Source organism: Lissotriton vulgaris, chromosome 3_1 (genome assembly GCF_964263255.1).
Source record: "Lissotriton vulgaris chromosome 3_1, aLisVul1.2, whole genome shotgun sequence".
Taxonomy (NCBI): Eukaryota; Metazoa; Chordata; class Amphibia; order Caudata; family Salamandridae; genus Lissotriton; species Lissotriton vulgaris.
Genome location: NC_141689.1, coordinates 2,000,589,447 through 2,000,608,506, shown reverse-complemented (window position 1 = coordinate 2,000,608,506; position 19,060 = coordinate 2,000,589,447). Strand labels below are relative to the sequence as shown.

At 43.5% G+C, this 19,060-nt stretch overlaps 1 protein-coding gene across 1 annotated transcript in view; it reads right to left on the bottom strand.

The window, feature by feature from the left end:
• The window catches only part of TENM3 (teneurin transmembrane protein 3), a 1,290,943-nt gene that overhangs the window by 759,703 nt on the left and 512,180 nt on the right, over window positions 1–19,060 (bottom strand). Inside the window, exon 4 of the mRNA XM_086962461.1 lies at window positions 14,848–15,145. Within this exon, the coding sequence (XP_086818587.1) occupies window positions 14,848–15,079 (232 nt within the window). The 5' untranslated portion in view covers window positions 15,080–15,145. The remainder of the gene's footprint in view (window positions 1–14,847; window positions 15,146–19,060) is intronic.

The following is a 19,060-nucleotide window of genomic DNA, read 5'->3' as shown; positions in this document are numbered from 1 at the left end:
GTGATAATCTTACGAAACCAAACCAAACCAAGAACCGATCAAGGATTTTTAACAATCCTCACAAAGTAACCAGCTAGCTATTACTAAATACTTAACTGAGGCACTGAAGACGTCACCAAGGAGAAACCCGTCACGTTTCGCTGTACTAAGGCTGCACCTCGGGTCCAAGACAGGGCGACGGTCAAGGCAACGGCCCACTGCAGCCGTCCTGAACGGGAACCCTCGTGGAAGAGAACTTCAGGGCCACTTTTGCGATATGCCGGGATCGATGAAGTGGGGCGCCTCCCTCAGGAATCTTCACACGAAGCTTCTCGAACTCTTCAGGCTTTTGGACCGGTACCGAATGACGTCGCCCCACGTTGGGCGCCAATTGGAGTTCTGGACTTTTTGGTTCCGTCCAGAGGTGTCAGGGAACAACACCCAAAGACCCCGGAGTTCCACCTGCCTTGGTGCGCAAATGAACAGAAACACGGGCTTCTCGAAGGTGGCGTCAAAGACCAAAGGTTTATTACTGCAGGGACACAGAAATCACAGAATCTACACACGGGCAGAATCTAGGAGACTGTTCGATTTGTACATTGTGGGTTGCTCCTTATATACCAAAAATTGTGCTTCAGGCAAATATTTCACATGTCAGTACATTCCCAAACCTTTGTGTCTTAAACAATAAATATTTGGCGTTACACAGGAACTGTCGATAATATCTGATGCCAAACATCACGAAGAGGGGTTCCCACTAGTCCATCACAATCCCTTGTCAATATTGCATTCAAGAGCCGGACCGCCTCATCGTAAAGTTCGTTACCTCCCCCTAATAAAGGCCCAGAAGGAAAGGAGCAGAGCCAGGTGCAGAAGATAGGAAAGCGGGATAGGAGATGTTTGTGGGTTGTAAATGGGCAAGGCTACCGGCTTCGGCCGCCTAATCATGATCAGGACAATGGGCAGGAAAACCAGTTCAGGTGGGCTGGCCTCGGGCAGAGGAGGCAGCCTTTGTCGAGTCATGCAGCTTCAGCGTGATCTGGTTTAAGGTGTACGTGTCATGAAAGAGGTGAATCTCCGGCTAAGGCTACGTGTCCTTAATCAAAGTGGAGTGAATGAAGTGATCAGAGGCTATTGCATATGTGAGGGCAAGGAAACACAAAATGGCGGCCATGATCTAAGATGGATGCCATGGGTAGATCAGAAATGTGTTCATAACAAGAGTGCTCTTGCTCGTATCGTAGCGAAAACAACAGGATATGCTAAATGGATCATTTGCGGTTCGCTGATACTAATATTATGTATTTCCGACAAACTTGAAAACACGGGTTCAAATCGTCACGGAACCTCAGAGAAGGGTTCCATAAAGAGGTTAAATAGAGAGGGGAGAGAATAGAGCCCTGAGGGACACCTAGGGAGACAGGTAAAGTGTTTGAGAGGCAGTCATTGATTTTGATTTATTGAGTTCTGTGTTGGAGATAAGAGGAGAACCATTTGAGGACAAGACCGTTAAGGCCAAAGAGAGTTTTAAATGAGTTGAGAAGGGAGGAGTGGTTAACTGTATAAAAGGCAGCAGAGAGGTAGAGCAGATAAGTAGGCAGGTCTCACTATTGTCAAGGTAACAGTGGATGTCATCCACTATGTTAAGCATGGCAGTTTCAGTGCTGCAGCCTTTTCGAAAGTCAGATTGCAGGGAGTCAAGTAGATTGAAATTGCTAATGTGTTTATCCAAGTGGAGCAGGGCACATTTTTCAAGGGCTTTAGAAAGAAGTGGGAGGTTAGAGATAGGGCGGAGATTGTTCGGGTCATTAGGGTCAGCAGTGATGTTTTTTTTTTTTTTGGAAAACCTTTATTTACCAAAATAAGTACACCGCTATTCAGCCATACATCCCGGAGGCCAGGCAGCATCGTTTTGCATATCGAAACCGTGTACAAAAATAAGGCACAGGAGTGATCAGGTTTAATTTTGCGATAGAAACTTTAAATTAACAATAACGACAACCAGAATCGAAAAGAGAAACCGAATGAAGGAGAGAAAGAAGAAGCAGAGAGAGAGAGATGGAAAAAGAATAAGAAAAAGAAAAAGAAACAAGGCTGAGGACAAGCGTAGCATTGTAGGCACATGTCGCGGGATGGGGGCGAGGTAGCAGCACTACCACAACAACAGGATATGTAGCAAGCGTAGAGACGGGGAGTATAATTCAGGATACCAAGTCTGGAACTTTGGAGAGGGGGAACTACGGAGACAAACGGACCTCAGGCGGTGCCGTCTCGGGGGGTGCACAAATATCTCCTCTGTACGAGTTCCACGCTCCCCAGACCGATCCCCACATCCTGGGCTTGCCCCGAGCTACATAGACTGTCTTCTCACGGAGCATGCACCAGTCCATGTTGGACTCCCACAGGCCGATCGTAGGGGACGCGGGGGCGCCCCATTTCTGGGCTATGTCTCTTTTGGCTATCATATTGCCCAGGGTGACCCATCGGGTCTGGGCCACGTTGTAATCATTCGGGCCCCAGACGTTCAGAAGGCAGCGTCGGGCCTCCGCAGGCAGGGCAACACCGGTCACAGCTCTCATCACCTCATGCACCCGTCCCCAGAACCGGGCAACCTCCGGGCACTCCCAAATAATGTGCATAAAGGTAGCCACAGCCCCACATCCCCTCCTGCATAAACCATCCTGGGAGAGACCCATGTGTATCAACCTGGGGCCCGTAATGTAGATCCTGTGAAGGACCTTCAGCTGGACAAGTCTCAGCCTAGCCGAGATCGCCACCTCCTTAGGCGAGGAAACCGCTGACTGCCACTCCTCGTCGTCCATTTCAATCCCGTCGGCCACCCAGAGGTCCCTCAGTTTCACCAGTAGGTCAGACCTAACATTGATAAGCTTTTTATAGGCCAAGGAGATGGCGCTATCCGGCATATGGCCGTCCAGTATTCTGTCCTCTAGCGGAGATGACTCAGGTACTTTCTCCCTCACAGGTAAAGAAGATGTGAGAGCGTGCCGAAGCTGTGCATAACGGAAGTATTCTGTATTACCCAGTTGGAACTCGGTCTGCAGTGCATCGAAGGTTTTTACCTCCCCTCTGGTCATCATGTCGGCAACCCTCGAGATACCAATAAGGTCCCATCTGTCAAATCCCTTGGAGTGCCACAGTTTCCCAAGCAGGTCGGAATCGAATAGGGGGGTGGCCATAGTGAGTCTGCCCTGCCAGCCCAACGCCTTGGTCACTGATCTCCAGAGGTGCACCACTGTTTTAGTGGGTCCCGTTAGCTTCCGATCCAGAGACCTAGAGTACAACGCCCTGTAGTAATTCCCATCGTTCATGAGCCAACGGTCCATGGCATAGCCAGGATTGACTGGCGGACCATAAAGACCGTGATTGACTGCTGCAAACTGTGACGCCCAATAGTAGCGACGGATGTCGGGTAAGGCGATACCGCCATCATACCACGGTATAGTGAGCTTGGTCATAGATATCCGTGGCCTGCCATCCCACAGCAGGCTACGTTGCAGGCTTTCAACCTCACCGAAGTATTTGGCCGGTACCGGGTCTTGCGTGTTCTGAAGTGCGTAGAGGAACCGCGGCAAGGACATCATTTTGAACAGCGCAGCCCGGCCCAGCAGCGATATCGGCAACTTTTTCCAACTCTCCACGTCTCGCCGTAGTCTCACCAGAGGAGGGAGCAGATTATGGGCATACCGGGCGCGGGCATCCTTTGAAACATAGATGCCCAGATACTTGAAGCCCTGTTGTGCAATCTGGATAGTGCAGCCGCGAGGGAGGCGCGGGGTAGCACCACACAGCGCGTAGAGGGAGGACTTGGACCAATTAATGACCAGGCCAGAGTAAGCACCAAAGGTGCCCAGTACGTCAAACACCACAATCAGGGACCGACATGGAGAGGTTAGATACAAGAGGATGTCGTCAGCATAGAGCGATATTCGATCCTCAAAGCCCGGCGACCATGTGATACCCGCAATATCAGGATGCACCCGGATCCACGCGGCCAACGGCTCAAGCGCCAGAGCAAACAGGAGTGGCGACAGCGGGCATCCCTGTCTGGTACCCCTGTGCAAGGCGAAGGAGGCAGACAGTCGACCATTCACCGTCACATTTGCAAGCGGGGAAGAGTAAAGAAGCCGGACCCAGCCAATATATTCGGGCCCGAACCCAAATTTAGCAAGCACGGCCCACAGGTAGTTCCACTCAAGTGAGTCAAACGCCATGGTTGCATCATGCGAGGCAAGAACCGTTGGTGCTGTGAGCAACTGCGCCCGCGCCATAACCGCGTGAAGCCAGCAGTGATGTTTTTAAGAATCGGAGTGATTTGTCCAAGTTGGAGGGAGTCAGGGTCACATCCTATGGAAAGGGAGGTGTCTTTGGTTTGCGAGGTCGACTTTAGTTTAGCAATGATGTTATAGACTTCGAGCTCAGTCAAGTAAGGAAATTATGCCAGGATGAGTTGTTTTTCAGCTGTGTGCTTTAAGTTGTTTTTCCGCTGTAAGCTGCTTTATTCTACACCCATTGAGAAGCGTCACCCTTTGGCCCATCTGGGCTGATCAGATGAGAATACTCTTCCTTGACGGCGCAACCTGCCTCCTGTCTAATGTATCCACAACACCTTTGTTACTAATCTGCATCACTCACACTTTTGCGTGCCATAATTCAAAGTGGTGAAGTAATTTACAGATGAGCCCACTTATAAAGGAACACACAGCTGTCCCCAGGCTCATCTTAGTCCTGATGAGACCCTAGTATTTGGATGAAGGGTTGAAACACCGTTGACAAACTAAAAAGACAGACCTGACCTTCTCTCAATTGACAGATTGAGTATCCCCTTTGTGTCTTGCATTGCATTAAACATGTCTTGCTGATGAAATAACCAATATACCGCATATGTTGTTACAATTGATCACTGTTGTTTTTTCTGGTTTTGGTTGTTTTTACACATAGGCCTCTCTCTTCTTTTTCCATTTTTCGTAACATGTTCCTATCACTCACAAACCAATGCTAAAAGTGTTCACTGATTTATGATTGAAATAAAATTTAAAAATCGGCTGAATCGGATTTAACTACAAGGTCCTAGCTTTTTTCATTTTTGGAATATTGAACTTTTTCATGAAATCTACAACAGAATAAATTGAATTTTTAATGTAACCATAGATTGAATCTACACAGAAAAGTATGTGCTATTTAATTTTTTTCAAATGAATTCCATGTGAACGCTTGTTCCAAGTTTTACCTGATACCCATTTTCACGTGGACATTAGGGTTGCTCCTGTTTTTGTTGCAATAAATAAATACATAGTTTTAGACCTGGCCCTTTTTGCAGGTATATCACCAAACGTTTTGCCTTTTGCCTCCTACTTTCTGACCCGGTTTTTGATGGCTATAGGATTCTGAGCACTTTACCACTGATGATCAGTGCTAAAGTGCTATGCTCTCTGTGTTAATTGTGAATATGATTGGTTATCCATGATTGGCATATTTGATTTACTGGTAAGTCCCTAGTAAAGTGCACTTAGTGTGCCAGGACCTGTAAATCGAATGCTACTCATAAAGTTATTAGCAAATTAAACAGGATTAGTAAAGCGAGGCTAAGTACCAGTGAGGGTATCCAGGCGCTGGGGTTCTTGCTGCATAGGCTCAATCGAACAGCCAAGTTTTGGGTCCTTTTCTGAATTCCATCAGCGAGGGTGAGGTCCAGAGGTGAAGAGGGAGGTCATTCCAGGCCCTGGTTGTGAAGTAAAAGAAGGAGCAACCTCTGCTGTTGTTTCAAAGTATGCAAGGTGTGTGAGCGAGGAAGTGAGGAGGAGCGCAGGTGTCTGGAGGGTTGGTGGAAGTTCAGGCAGTGGTTGATTACTGCAGTTCCTTAGTTGTGCAGGGCTTTGTAAGTGTGGATCAACATCTTGAAGTGGCATCTCTTATGTATGAGGAGCCAGAGGAGGTTCCTGAGGTGGAGGGTGATGTGGGTCTCCTTGGGGAAGTCAAGGATGAGTTTGGCTGCAGCGTTCTGAATGGTCTGTAGTTTCAACAGGAGGTGCAAGGTGATTCCTGCATAGAGTATGTTGTATGTCGGTGTGGGAGAGAGTCTTAGTTCTGAGGGCACCCAGGAGTCGTTCCTCAGGGAGGTATTCTTCTTGAAAATCAGTACCTCCATTTTGCCTGTGTTGAGTTTCAGGCAGTTGTGTCTCATCCAATCAGCAATGTTCATCATACACCTGTGGAAGTTGGCCCTCGTGGTGGAGGGTTCCTCTGACAGCCAGAGGATGAGCTGGGTTTTGTCGGCGTAGGAAATTATGTTTAGCCCATGGTTTCCGATGATGTTGTCCAGGGGAGTCATGTACGTATTGAACGGGGGGATGAGCCTTGTGGGACACTATAGATGATGCTCTTATTTTCTAAGGGATGGGGAGAAAGGCGGATTATCTGGGTTTTTCCAGTGAGAGGAGGCAATCCACCTGAGGGCGTCTCCTTGAATTACAATGTGGTGAAGCCTTTTGAGTGTGTAGTAAGATATGGTGTTGAAGGCTTCTGACAGGTCGAGGAGGATCAGGGCTGCTGAGTTACCTTGGTCCAGGAGTGCTCGGATGTCATCTGTGGTGGTGGTGAGGGCAGTTTTGATGCTGTGGTTGGTGCAGAACTCAGACTGCGAGGTGTGAAGGAGGAGGTTGTTCTCCAGGTGCTCTGTGAGCAGGAGGTTAATGGCTATCTCAAGGACCTAAGTGGGGAAGGGGAGCAGAGAAATGGGATGGAAGTTCTTTAGTTTGCTCTGGTCAGCTGACGGTGTTTTGAGGAGATGTTTGTCCTAAGCTTATTTCCATTCCTAAGGGATGTGGCTATGGATGTGTTGAGGATGGTGGTCAGTCAGATGTGGATTGTGTTGCTCCCAAGGTTGAAAATCTGGTGAGGACAGAGATCCGTTGGTGCTCCTGAGTGGATGGAGCTTATGGTGGCGGTGGTGTTTTGTGTGGTGATCTGGTCCCAGAAGGTTAGCATATGGGCGAGGTTGATCTTTGTAGCAGAGTTGCAGCCGAGGAAGTCGGCCGCTGTGGCTTGGTGCTCCAAGTTTTGGTAGGTGTCGGAGATCTTGTCATGGAAGGTATTCACCAGGGTGACTCAGAGTTCCTAGGAGGGGGTAATGGTGTTTTCAGGGGTGAGGGCATTGCAAACTCCCTGAAAATGTTGAGTAGTTCTTTGCTGCGGTTGGCACTCGCATTGATGCGAATGGCCAAGACGATCCTTTTTGTCTTTTTCTGGATGTCGTGTTATTGGTTGAGGGAAAATGTGTAGGCTGCTTGTTCTGTGGTGTTCTTGCAGGTATGCCACATCCTCTCCAATTACTTGCAGTTCTGTTTTGCGATTCTTAGTTCTGTGGTCGACGAGCTGGCTTGATGGTGGACATTCCAAAGCCCCAAAGTCATTTAAACATGGTCCAAAAATTACACTAAAAGTAAATGGTTTTTCGATAGCTTTCATCATTGACAGTGGTGAAGCAATAAATATTATGCCTCAGGTGAAATAAAATGAATTGCTTCCTTTACCACAACTTATGCTGTAGAAAACCAAGGTGTATGCATAGGCTGCATCGACACCTCTGAAAAGTCAAGGTTAATTTGTAGCGACAATGAAAGACAAGAAAACGAAGATGCATGCACCCATCCATGTGTTTCAAGGGACAGCGTCAAGTGCCTGTCTACTCAGGGAGGACTTGGCTTGGCAGTTCGGGCTGGACTGTTCCCATGCAGAGCAGGGTCAAGACTGATTTGCCTATTGTTGGGTTCAAACTGGGGTGGTATACTAAGCAAAAGAACAATGGATTGAACCCTGATATCTTGACTGGGGTGAGTGAGTGAAAAGTTTCAGCACTCCATCCATCATCTTACTGTGTTTGCTATGTTTGTCCTAAGTGACCAAGGGTATTCCCAGATGTGGGTCCCTTGCTCATTGTGCCACTGGAGTCAAGCTAGCCTGGCTGATGAGGATGCTGTTTCCGGTCCAGGTAGGAACTAGCCTGGCAATTTGGGCTGGACTGTTCACAGGCGTAGCAGGGTCAAGGCTGATTTTCATATGGCTGGGTCCAAACTGGGGTGGCATAGTGAGTAAAAGAACGATGAATTAAACCCAGATCTTGACTGGGGGTGAGTGGTTGAAAAGTTTCAGCGCTCTGTCCATCATCTTGTTGTGTTTACTTTTAAAGAAAGTTGGCATTTTTCTGCTCTTAGCCCTTTTGTGCCTATAGCCTGGCTTAGGTCACATGACTGGTTGCTGACAAACTTTGTGAATTCCACCCAGACAGTCAAACAATAGAGAGATTAGGTGTGCCTGAGTGGGCCATCTACTGGCAGGATGACGGAGTGGAGCCCAGCCCACTTATACCTGACAAGCCTGAGCTCTGCCTTTCCGGCACTTCAAAGTCACTTCTAGTACCAGGGCATCAGGGTATAAAAGATGGACCTCAGACACCAACTCTTTAGAGCACTTCTGGACCTATGGATACTCTGCCAGGAGAAAGGACTGCTGTGCTGCTGCAATGACTGCCACTCTGCTGGAATGCTGCTCTAAAGCAACTGCTGCCCTGCTGTGCTAACCTGCTGCCTACTGCCCTTTTGCCTGGGGAAGAAGAACCGGACATGCAACTTCATCTTGAACCCAGAACCCCAAAGTGACTCAAAAGGCTAGTCGCTGGCCTACTGATCTGATCCTCAGGGACATAAAAGGCTCCAACCAGCTCCTTAACCCAGCTGCAGCTAGTTTATGATTCCCAATTGGTGCCTCTCAGGTCCCGGACTCTTGGTGTGACTCACAGGCTCTTGAAATCAAGCGTTTGGGATGTTCACGACCGCGCACATTCCCATTCACATCAGACGCTGTGCCACTTGCACCGATATTCAGAGCGAGCTGCTGCTAGCCCATCTTTTCACATAGCAAGTTTCAAACGCCTGCAGAAGACCTCCCATCCGCGTTGCGTGACCTGCTCTTCGCGCCATGGCGACCACCATCCATGATGCTCTCCTTGCCCCCCCCGCGACCCTCTCCAACGTGAACAAGAATATCGGCACAAAACTTGAGAAGGTAAAACCTCAGCTGGATTAATCTGGGACAGTATCCAACCTGCGCTCCCTCAAAGTCAGCCTGAACTTATGACTCCAGTGCGACCAGATAGCTGCTGTTGGTGTTCTCTGCTTTTAAGGGCTATTTAACAGTTAATTATTTAAAACTTCATAACTCGGGTTCTACTGAGTGTACGTTTATCATTTTGAACCTGATTAATTTATTAAAATCTGCTCTATTTTTCTAACCTGGTGTGGGATCTTTTTGTGTGGTGTTCTCACAATTTTACTGTTTGAAGTGTTGCACAGATACTTTACACGTTGCCTCTAATTTAAGTCTGACAGCTCTGCACCAGTCTATCAGGGGCTGAGCACAGGTTAATTTGGGATTTGCTTGTGCCTTACCCTGACTAGGATTTTGGTTGCTGCTTGACCAGGGTTTATACCCCAATCAACCAGTAACACAATTTCTAATACTGTGTTTTAAGGTCTATTAAACAAATGCTTTTTGTTAAAAAAAAAGTTGAAATCTATGTAGATAAATTATTTCTTACAGTGTCTAGAAATAGTCTCAACAATTTCAGAAGTAGCATGACTGGCAGGAATCTGAAAAACATCAAGGATGGATTGTTGGATGGTTTTGCCCAACGTACAGCTGGCATAGAGATTAATGCTTGCAGTCTGAACATTTCCTACATGCATTCTTAGCTGCCTGAATAAGATGCAGTGCATTCTGATTAGGTAAAGTGAAGGCCTTTACCAGTTCTAATGCACAAGGAACTGATGTAATCTCAGTAATATAAAGATGTATCCGCAAACAGAGCGCATAAGAACAGAAAAAAGGGCTGTGTTGTAATGATGTATGCTTTGGATGTTACTGAAAGAGATATCAGCAGTAGGAAGTAAGGAGATTCAATTAGACTGATAGGCATTGATTCATCACAAATATAGTCTTAGAGGTTGATTTACATGCTGTTTGATCATTTGTGTGGGAACAGTGTTTAGAAGGAAAGGAAGACTATATTTGCAGTAATTTACAGAGTTCCAGGCAATGTTTTTATAGAAACAAAACTACTGTGTGAGTAGAACATAACCCAGGATGAATACACAAGCAAAGATTTGTTTAATGTACAGACAATTTCCTTCCTTTAAATATGGGATACTATGGAGCATGCACCATCTATGTAAATAGACAAATAAATACATAGTCTGCTGAATGATTCAAATGTTGTCAACAAAAATTAGGTGCGAGTAAAATAAAGTTTACATTATGCTTACAATAATGGTGTTGATAAACTGTAATAATGAAATTTTATGGGTAGAGGTGAAGTAGTAGATGTAGCCGAGTAGTGTCTTTTAAGTTATTTATAAAGTCCATAAGAACAGTGGTAGCAGCCCCACCAGGAGCAGCCTGCTAGCTGCTCAGCCCATCTTCCAACTGTCTATTCTGATCAGGAACAGACCATGGTAGTGTATTTGTGCTCATAAGGGTTCCAACCCAACAAAAGAGCAGTGGATGTTGGATTTACTTAGCCTCTTTGTGACCTAATGTATGACGATTTGATGAATCTTTTTATTTCTAAACAGAGGGGATTGTTAGATTGGGTGGGATTCTTATTTTTAAATTGTGATCATCCTGGAATTCCCATCCTCTACCTCCTACCCAAAATCCACATGAATACTGACACTCACCAATGGTGTCCAATTGACACAGCCATTGGAAGCCTGCCTGAAAATACCTCTCAGTATATAGATTTCTTCTTGAGGCCGTATGTTTCCTCTTTGCATACCTATGTACAGGATATGAGGGATTGTCTCTTCAACATAGAAGGTATAAATTGGGAAATGGAATATATATTACTAACACTTGAATTATACATACCTCTGGGGTCAGTGCCTGTCAGATCTTCAATATGTCTATTCCATGGTGAAATGTTTCTGAATATGTAAATGTTTTGTCTGTATAATGATGTGTTTCTACTCTACTCCGTCACTATAAACTACTTAAGGGGGATGTGATGGGGACCCTCTTTCCCACCTCCAACCCCACATCTATGTAAATCTCTTCATGGAACTGGTGGGAGAAGCAGGTCCTCAGCATGACACCAGGGTATAAACACAATGTGGATCAGATTAATTGATTTTGTGTTCACCATTTAGAGTGGATCTGAGAGGGATGCATTGGAATTTATTGACAGACTTAATCAGAATTTACATTTCACCAGTGACATCATTAACCGCCAGGTGGAATTTCTGGATACTAGCATTGGTCGGTGGATAAAAACTAATATGTCCAGAAAAAGAAACGGCTGGCAACAGTCTTTTACATGCAGGCTGTAGAAAAAAACTGGGGTTGACCCAATAACACTAGGAAGTATAAACATCTTTGATTCAGTTTTACATGCACGCAGCAGTCATCCAAAGAATGTAATACAGAGTATCCCCATGAGGATCTGTAAAGGGCCAAGAGGAACTGCAGCACTGAGGGGCATTTCTTGCCTAACAGGAACTAATGTTCCAGAGGTTTAAAAAATGGCGTTACAGAGATTGAGGACTGGAATGAGATCTGTACAGACCATCAAGAGAGAGGATCTCCTGCTTAGTACTAAAATTCAGAGAAGACAGGCGGGGATAATGCGATTAGATTCCTTACCACTTACAGAAGTCGAGCAGTAGAAAGAGTCCATTTTAAGATATGAACCATGAACAGTAGTACTATCACTGACCGTCACAAGGTGGCATTTAGAAAGAGTGACTGTCTGAGAGATAGACTTAGTAAAAACTATGTTAAATCGTCATCAGTGATAAACTAGAGAGGTATAAATCGTTTTTACACCTGCCAAATATGTAAGGCATGTACATTCAATAATAATGTCCTTGAGTATCATATTCCTTTTTGTCAAGGTCATGCTGCGCTGAAACGCATCTGGAATGTGGATAGTTTCACTATGTCCTACACTGATAATAAATGAATTGATCTTTTAAGAGCATGGTAGGTAGAGTAAACAGATGTCGAAATGGCATGCTACACTTATGCAGACTTATCTCGAACTATGTTGTGCCCATTTAAAAATAAAAGAATGCTCAAATTACTCAAAACCATACATTCCCTCAGATTTGTAACCTTCTGGTTTCATACCTGCATTAACATCTCAATGATCAATTACTTTAGACTGCTCTTTAGACAAGGCTTAAATTCTACTGCCCTATTTGAACAAAATGTAACTTAGAAGTGGCTCACTTGTTAGTGCTCTAGTCGTTCATTAGATCTCTGTGGGGAGGCTGTAGTTGCATACAGGGAGTTAAAATACAGACTGGTATTGTATGTATGTGTTCCTCTCTGCATTTCAGAAGGTTTTCAAGAAATGGGTAAGGAAGATATTCGAGAAATTATAGAAAATGTATCCCTGTTTTAGCATTTTAGAGCTCTAAGCATAATTTCTATGACACAAAGAAACCCCTGAATTTGTTCATTTTGAAAGGAAATGCTTTAGGTTTTACAGCTTTGAATCCATCAAGATAATTTCAGGTGTGCCACACTTTTGTCATACATACAGAACGTTAACGTTCAAGTTGTTTATTAGAACACTTTGGGAAGCTGCAGTAGCACAGTTGGGAGGTAACAAAGACTGCTGCTGGTGCTCAAACTTGAAAGTACATGCTTCAATCTGCACGTCAGAATCTTTTACTAACATGGATAAGAAAGATATTTTAAAACTCAGAAAATGTGTTTTCATTTTAGTTTGTAGAGCATTAACCATCATTTCTTTGACAAGAAAAACCCCCTCGTTTTGTTCATTTCTAAGGAAAATTCGGTATGGCTTTGTTTCCATCACAATGGTGTTTAGGTGTGCCACAATTTTGTTAGTTCCATTGGTGTTCAAAAGTGCACTGTGGTGAAGCTGCAATAGAAGATGGGAATCAACTGACAGACTGCTGCCCATGGAAGTACATGTTTTACTTAGAATATCAACCTTTATTCTCACATGACTGAGGAGCATAGATTGAACTTCTAGAAAATGTGCTCTCATTTTATTTTCTGGAGCACCTTTTATGACTTTTATAAGAAAATCATGAAAGAAAACCATTTTCTCTAACATGTTTGTTTCATCAAATCCCAGTCATAGGGCAGCATTTTTCAGATGGTAGAATCACAGGAGAATGCTTTATAATTCATAAAATTAGTATAATGGCACCAACAAATGATTTATATTGTGGCTAAAATCGGACATCACCCTTTATATGGGCTCTTTTTTGTGACCCTCAAAACCTGGCATTCACTACACTGTATTTCAATGAGAAGTACAACCCCAAGTCCTATAAGGACTGCAACAACATATTGTTCATGTTGTAGCCAGCCAATCAGGATTGACTAGTCTCCTCTAGAGTGGCTAATCACAGAAAATCTTGACACTAAGAGTCTAAAAATTCCTTTCTTTAACCACTTCATGACCCACTCGAGCACCTTTTTAAATTAAAATCTCACAAACAGCTGAACAGATTTACACCAAATGACAAAAAGTAAAACAATTCACCAAATTTAGTGTAATTCTGTTTGCTGTTTTCCTCTATTTGCGACATACATTTCCAACAGGAGTTAACATGGGAATTCAATGTTTTAGGACCTCGCCTTTCTCTTTCCCCCGCGTGACTTAACACTCTGCAGCTTTCCAAGCAGGAGGTGTGGTAGATACACTTTTTTTTCATAAAGCTTTATGTAGATTCATCAAATTTCGCCAAAATTAGCAAAGCAAAAAACACTTCCAGGTCTAGGACTGTCAGAGAGACAGCACGGCAAGTGTCTAATTGTCAGAACCGCCCTGCCACATAGCCTGGATCAGCAGGCATTCTAGTCTTGATTCCATTTGGTTTTTGATCCTGAACAAGACCCATCATCAACACTCACTAAAAGAGGCATGCTACATTTTTGTGCTTATCTATGTGACTATGTGAAATTATCTTAAATCATTTGTTAAGTTAAGACATATATACACACACATATATTTCTATATACACACTATATATTTATACACACATATACATATATATATACACACATACATATATATACACACATATACATATATATATATACACACACACACACACACACATACATATACGTATACACACATATACATATACACACATATGCATATACACCCATTATACATATACAACTATATATGTATATAAATATTTTCTTTCCTTCTCCTAGGACCGTGTCAGTGGCTTGATGGAGCAACAGTTTAAGAAAAAAATAAAAGTATCTACTTAACAAACTGCATATTCCTGGGCAGTGAAAGCTAGCTCCCAGTGTTGTGTAGGACTTCACTTACCAGTATTTTTATCCTATCCTGGCAACGTTCAGATAAGTATTCAAACTTGCAATGCAGTTATAGGTAATTTATTTTCATGAAAGTCCTAAAGGTATCAAAGTAATATACAGTAAAAGTCCATGCCTATTGGCGACCAAGACATAAGTAGTACCTAGTACCTGAATATATGTGTTATCATATATCGTACAAATGACTGAATGTGAGTGGTGGAAGAGGAGTTTATTTACAGAGTTATCGTTTTTATTATACGCACCTACACATCTCAATCTTTAAATTTCCTTTTGAAAGTAAATAGCTCGTGAACCTTCACATTTACTGAACCCCAAGACAGATTTTTAAGAGGACAACAAATGTCATTAAAAAAAGAAGAAGCATTCATCTTGACAACTCTTGAGGAAAAAAAGAGAATCAACATCACAATAATTTGAATTACAACAAATAAATAGTATATATTTAGACTGTGCTCCTACCTTGCCTGGGGTATTCATCTGCCTCTCTGTGAACCAGATCCTTCACCCTGTTTCCGTAGAGTAGCCTTGAGGAATCATGATCAAAAGCCTTCAGTGTTTCACTAGAGCTATAGGACTTTTGAGTGGGCACCCTACACTCATCATTGTCCACTGAAGAGTTTGTGTAGCGTCGCTCCTTGTCTCGCCGGCTCTTTGTAAGCGAGCAATAAGGCCTTCGTTCTTTCACATCCATTCTTCATTCATTCTGTGCGGGCATCAGTTCAGCTTACTTAAACGTTGTGTTCACATTCAAGGGAATCTGTAGGAAAATGCAGAAAAAGATAAATAATCAGGACAATCTTAGGAAATAATTAAAATGGTTTATTTTATAATTATTTTTTATTTACTTCAGTCCTTCGTATCATTTCAGGCTGCCTGTCTTCCACTTTGGAAACCATGCATATACTCGAATAAACAATTGCTGGGTAGAACAGGTGGTTGCAAACTACATATGAAATCAATGAAGCAAAAATAATAGGTGTTGTGCTATCAAACACATTGGAAAAAGAGACTGGCATAAATTGTTCAGAACAGATGATGTTAGCAATGGCTGTGGAAGAGAATGTTGCTAATCAAAGTGTGCATGTGGATAGGATGCTTTTAGCAGGCTTCTGGCCAGCATCTGGTGTGTGTGTCCTTACAGTTTCATTTCGAAATGTCCACTATTTTGGTAGCCATTATGGTGAGGTCTAGAGAGATATTAGAAGCCCTCTTTTGCAGAGGAAGTGAATGATGAGGGCTCCCCGGGACTTTGACAAGTTCCCATGGACCAGTCCCTAATACATAAAATGATGAATTCGTGCACCACAAAACTTGATGCTGGGGTAAACATTACTGCCTAAGCTGCTGCCAGTGCACACAAAAAGCACAGCCAGCCCGCACATGAATAAATATCAAAATCAAGAAAAAAAATATTCTTCCCTAATCCTCGATCAATGAAACTAACCAGTCATTTTTCAAAAAAAATCAGTACAACATTATTTTGATGACATTTATTCTGGCAGTGTTGGCATCCTCATTTCTCTTCACAGACAAAAAATAATGGCACTGCAGACCGATTGTGTAAAGGTTAAACACTTCCCTCCCTGGTCTCCTCCCTCCCAAGGAATATTTCGGAAGGCACACAAGAGCAGAAGGCACCTCTGAGTGATGGCCCCAGTCACTTGTGCCGGCGCCTCGGGGGATGTAGGAGAGGCCGCAGTATTCATACTGCAAAAAGGAATATCAAACCTATCTTTTGCTCATTCTACAATCATCCCCGGGCGTTGTGGAATAACTCCGCAAAGTTTTTCAATCTTACTTTTCACAACAGTTCTGAATAGAACCGACTTGCTTATCTCCCTTTATAGGTAGCCACAATCGTTTGATTTTGCTAAAACTTCATGCAAACTAAGTGTAGTTAAAGGTGCTTCCGCCAGCCCTCTTCATCCAATGGTGTGCCATTCACACTCTCATTTGTTCACTAAAGCATGCATACAGCAAGGGGCAATAGGCCCGCCCACTTCTGCCATTGGATAACTTCATGTGACTGATGGTATTCTGCTCTTTTCCAAGGAGCGCGTCCTTACACTTAGTAGTTCTCTTCAGGGCCTGGGACTACTCTGATAATGTGTGCTTTTGGAGACCAGAAACGTTTAGACTGCTGCTCCAAAGATAAAGTTTAGAAAAAGGCATGACAGAATAAGCATTTGCAAAGCCAAAAGGTTGGAAGCCAAAGCCAGGCCTACTGGCTTTGCCATTTCTGACTGAACCTTACAGCACTATGAAGGAAATAGTGCTCTATCCGGTTCCTGCGGGTCAGGAGCAATAGCTGTGACAATGTTCTCCTTAGGTTATGAAGGCTTCGTTTGAAAAGTAAGTAAAGACTGGCCAGGGTGGACTTCCACTCTAGTACCTAACTACTGAAATATCAGCAGATTGCCTTCGAGTATCAAACTTGGTTTTTATATAGTTTTGAGCATTAGGTCCTCTTTTAGTATATGACACTTTATATTATTTACTGACTTCCTGTTATTTGCACAGTCTTAAATGTTCCTACTCTGTGTCTGGGCTTCTGCTAAAGCAGTACTGCGTCTATATAGAGCCTCAGTATTGCCTGAACCCCCAGCACCACAAAATGCACAATGAGGAAAACAGGAAAAAGTGGTGAATGGGATTTTCTTCTATGGGGAGTACTAATCCTAAATCTTTATGATAAATGTTCGCAACTACTCAGGCTAACCAACAAGCATGATTGTAATTGTGAACTTTGTTGTCTTAACTTAAACGGACTAATGTTCATAAAGGATTATGCTGGTGATAACTGTATGTAAAATTCATCAACATTTTATTTAACAAAATAAATTCACACACAGGTACCCCTGTCAGGCCAAGCCTCTGGACTTCAGTTTACACTGCGGGGACAGTAAGCAAGTTCCCTTGGTGTACCAAGGCACACCAAGAGATCAGCTACCATTACCATTAGTCAAGGCTCGCTTGCTGGAGGTAAGGGGCGGACTATCCCATTAGAAGTAGAGTGGGGAGATCAACAGGTGGTCTTCCCTCAGCAATACTCAGCTAGAGGGCTCACATTGATTGTTTACCACTCCAAGAGACTGGGGCTCTTGTACTGTTGCCACAATGAAAACCGACAGGGTAACTTCAAGGAACAAAATAGAAACTTGCAGGAACATAGTAGACTTTCCCCTTTACAAATTCAATGTGCTGATGAGGTCTCCTTTGAAGTTCAAATCAAATTCAATCCAGAGAAAGTCTTGGTTGTTAAATAGACTTTGAGAGTAGAATTGCTTAGACCTATCCATCTTTGTCAGGCACAGACCCACCTGAACATTACAACTGGGCTCTCAGAATGCTGAGCTAAGAATTTATAAGCAGGGGACTTTACAACGAATTTACAAATAAGAAAAAGCAAAGCCAAATAGGATATTTCCACACAAGAGTCCATGTGCGTCTGGAATCTTTAGTGTTTTTAGAAGGGCGAAAAAGTTCAACCTACAGAGAATTTCACAACAACAGAAACAGATGTTGAGATCTCGAATATGGTAATTTCCCCAGACCAAGGCTCTGAGACAATGACCAATTTCTGTGGCCATGCTGGTATAGCTGATCAACATTTTACAGGAGAACATGATATTATACTTTTAACGTAATTCTATAGCTCATTTGTATTCTATGTAGTTGCATCACTGTTACTCTCAAAATAAAAGGCTTCCTCCGCTTACTTAGTTCCGGATTTTGGACATCTTGGAGGGTGACTGGTGCAGCCCTCCACCAAGTCACCACCTCCAAACAACTACCTGTCAATTTCACAGCTGAGGCATGGACTCCCATCATTGTCACTGACCCACCACACCACGACCATGTAAGAATAGGTTGCAATAGTATTTACTATGCAATTTTCACGTGGCTTGGAAGTGAGGAAAGATGGTGGTGATGTATCAATGTGGCCGGCCAGTAGTTCCTATCTCACCTTTCTATCGGGCTCAGAGAATCCCTAGGTTTAGCTTCCCTGATGTGCGATATTATTGAACAGAAACTGAATCCCTGAGACTCCCTTGCAAACACCATGTTAGTTGGCTGGAATTCCAGGGATTCCCCATATCAAGAGGATCTCCACCGGTGCTATTTCTGGTATTGTACAGTGCTACCAGATGGTACTGATGCATCAGCATGGAGCTGCTTGCAACTCCATACTGATGTCCACCACACTACTCTGCTACCCTTTAATTAAGAGCAAATACTGCAGGTGTCTTGTGGGGAAATGATGAGGTGGTGTAAGTAATAACTCCTAGTTGGCGCTCTAAATAGAGGCCTACAGGCTGATAAAATGATATGCCCCAACTATATATTTTAAACCTTTATGTGTCACTGTTCATTATGGGAAATGTAACACGGTATTGCTACAGTACAGCAATGCCAATAGGAACAAGCCAGATATTTCTAATAACAAAGATTTGCCTTGCAAGTTAACCTGTCCATGTTATCCTTTGGGTCTCCCAATAAAACGGGAAAGGATGCAAGGCTGGAGAAAGGCCAGAGTGAGTAAATCTATATTGTGGCATATTACACCAAGGAGCACATTTGGAAGTCATGTCTGAATAACAAGCGCAAGCGAACATTGGGCTTCAGGGATTTCACCATCAGTATTTATGTCAAATTGTATCATTAATTCAAA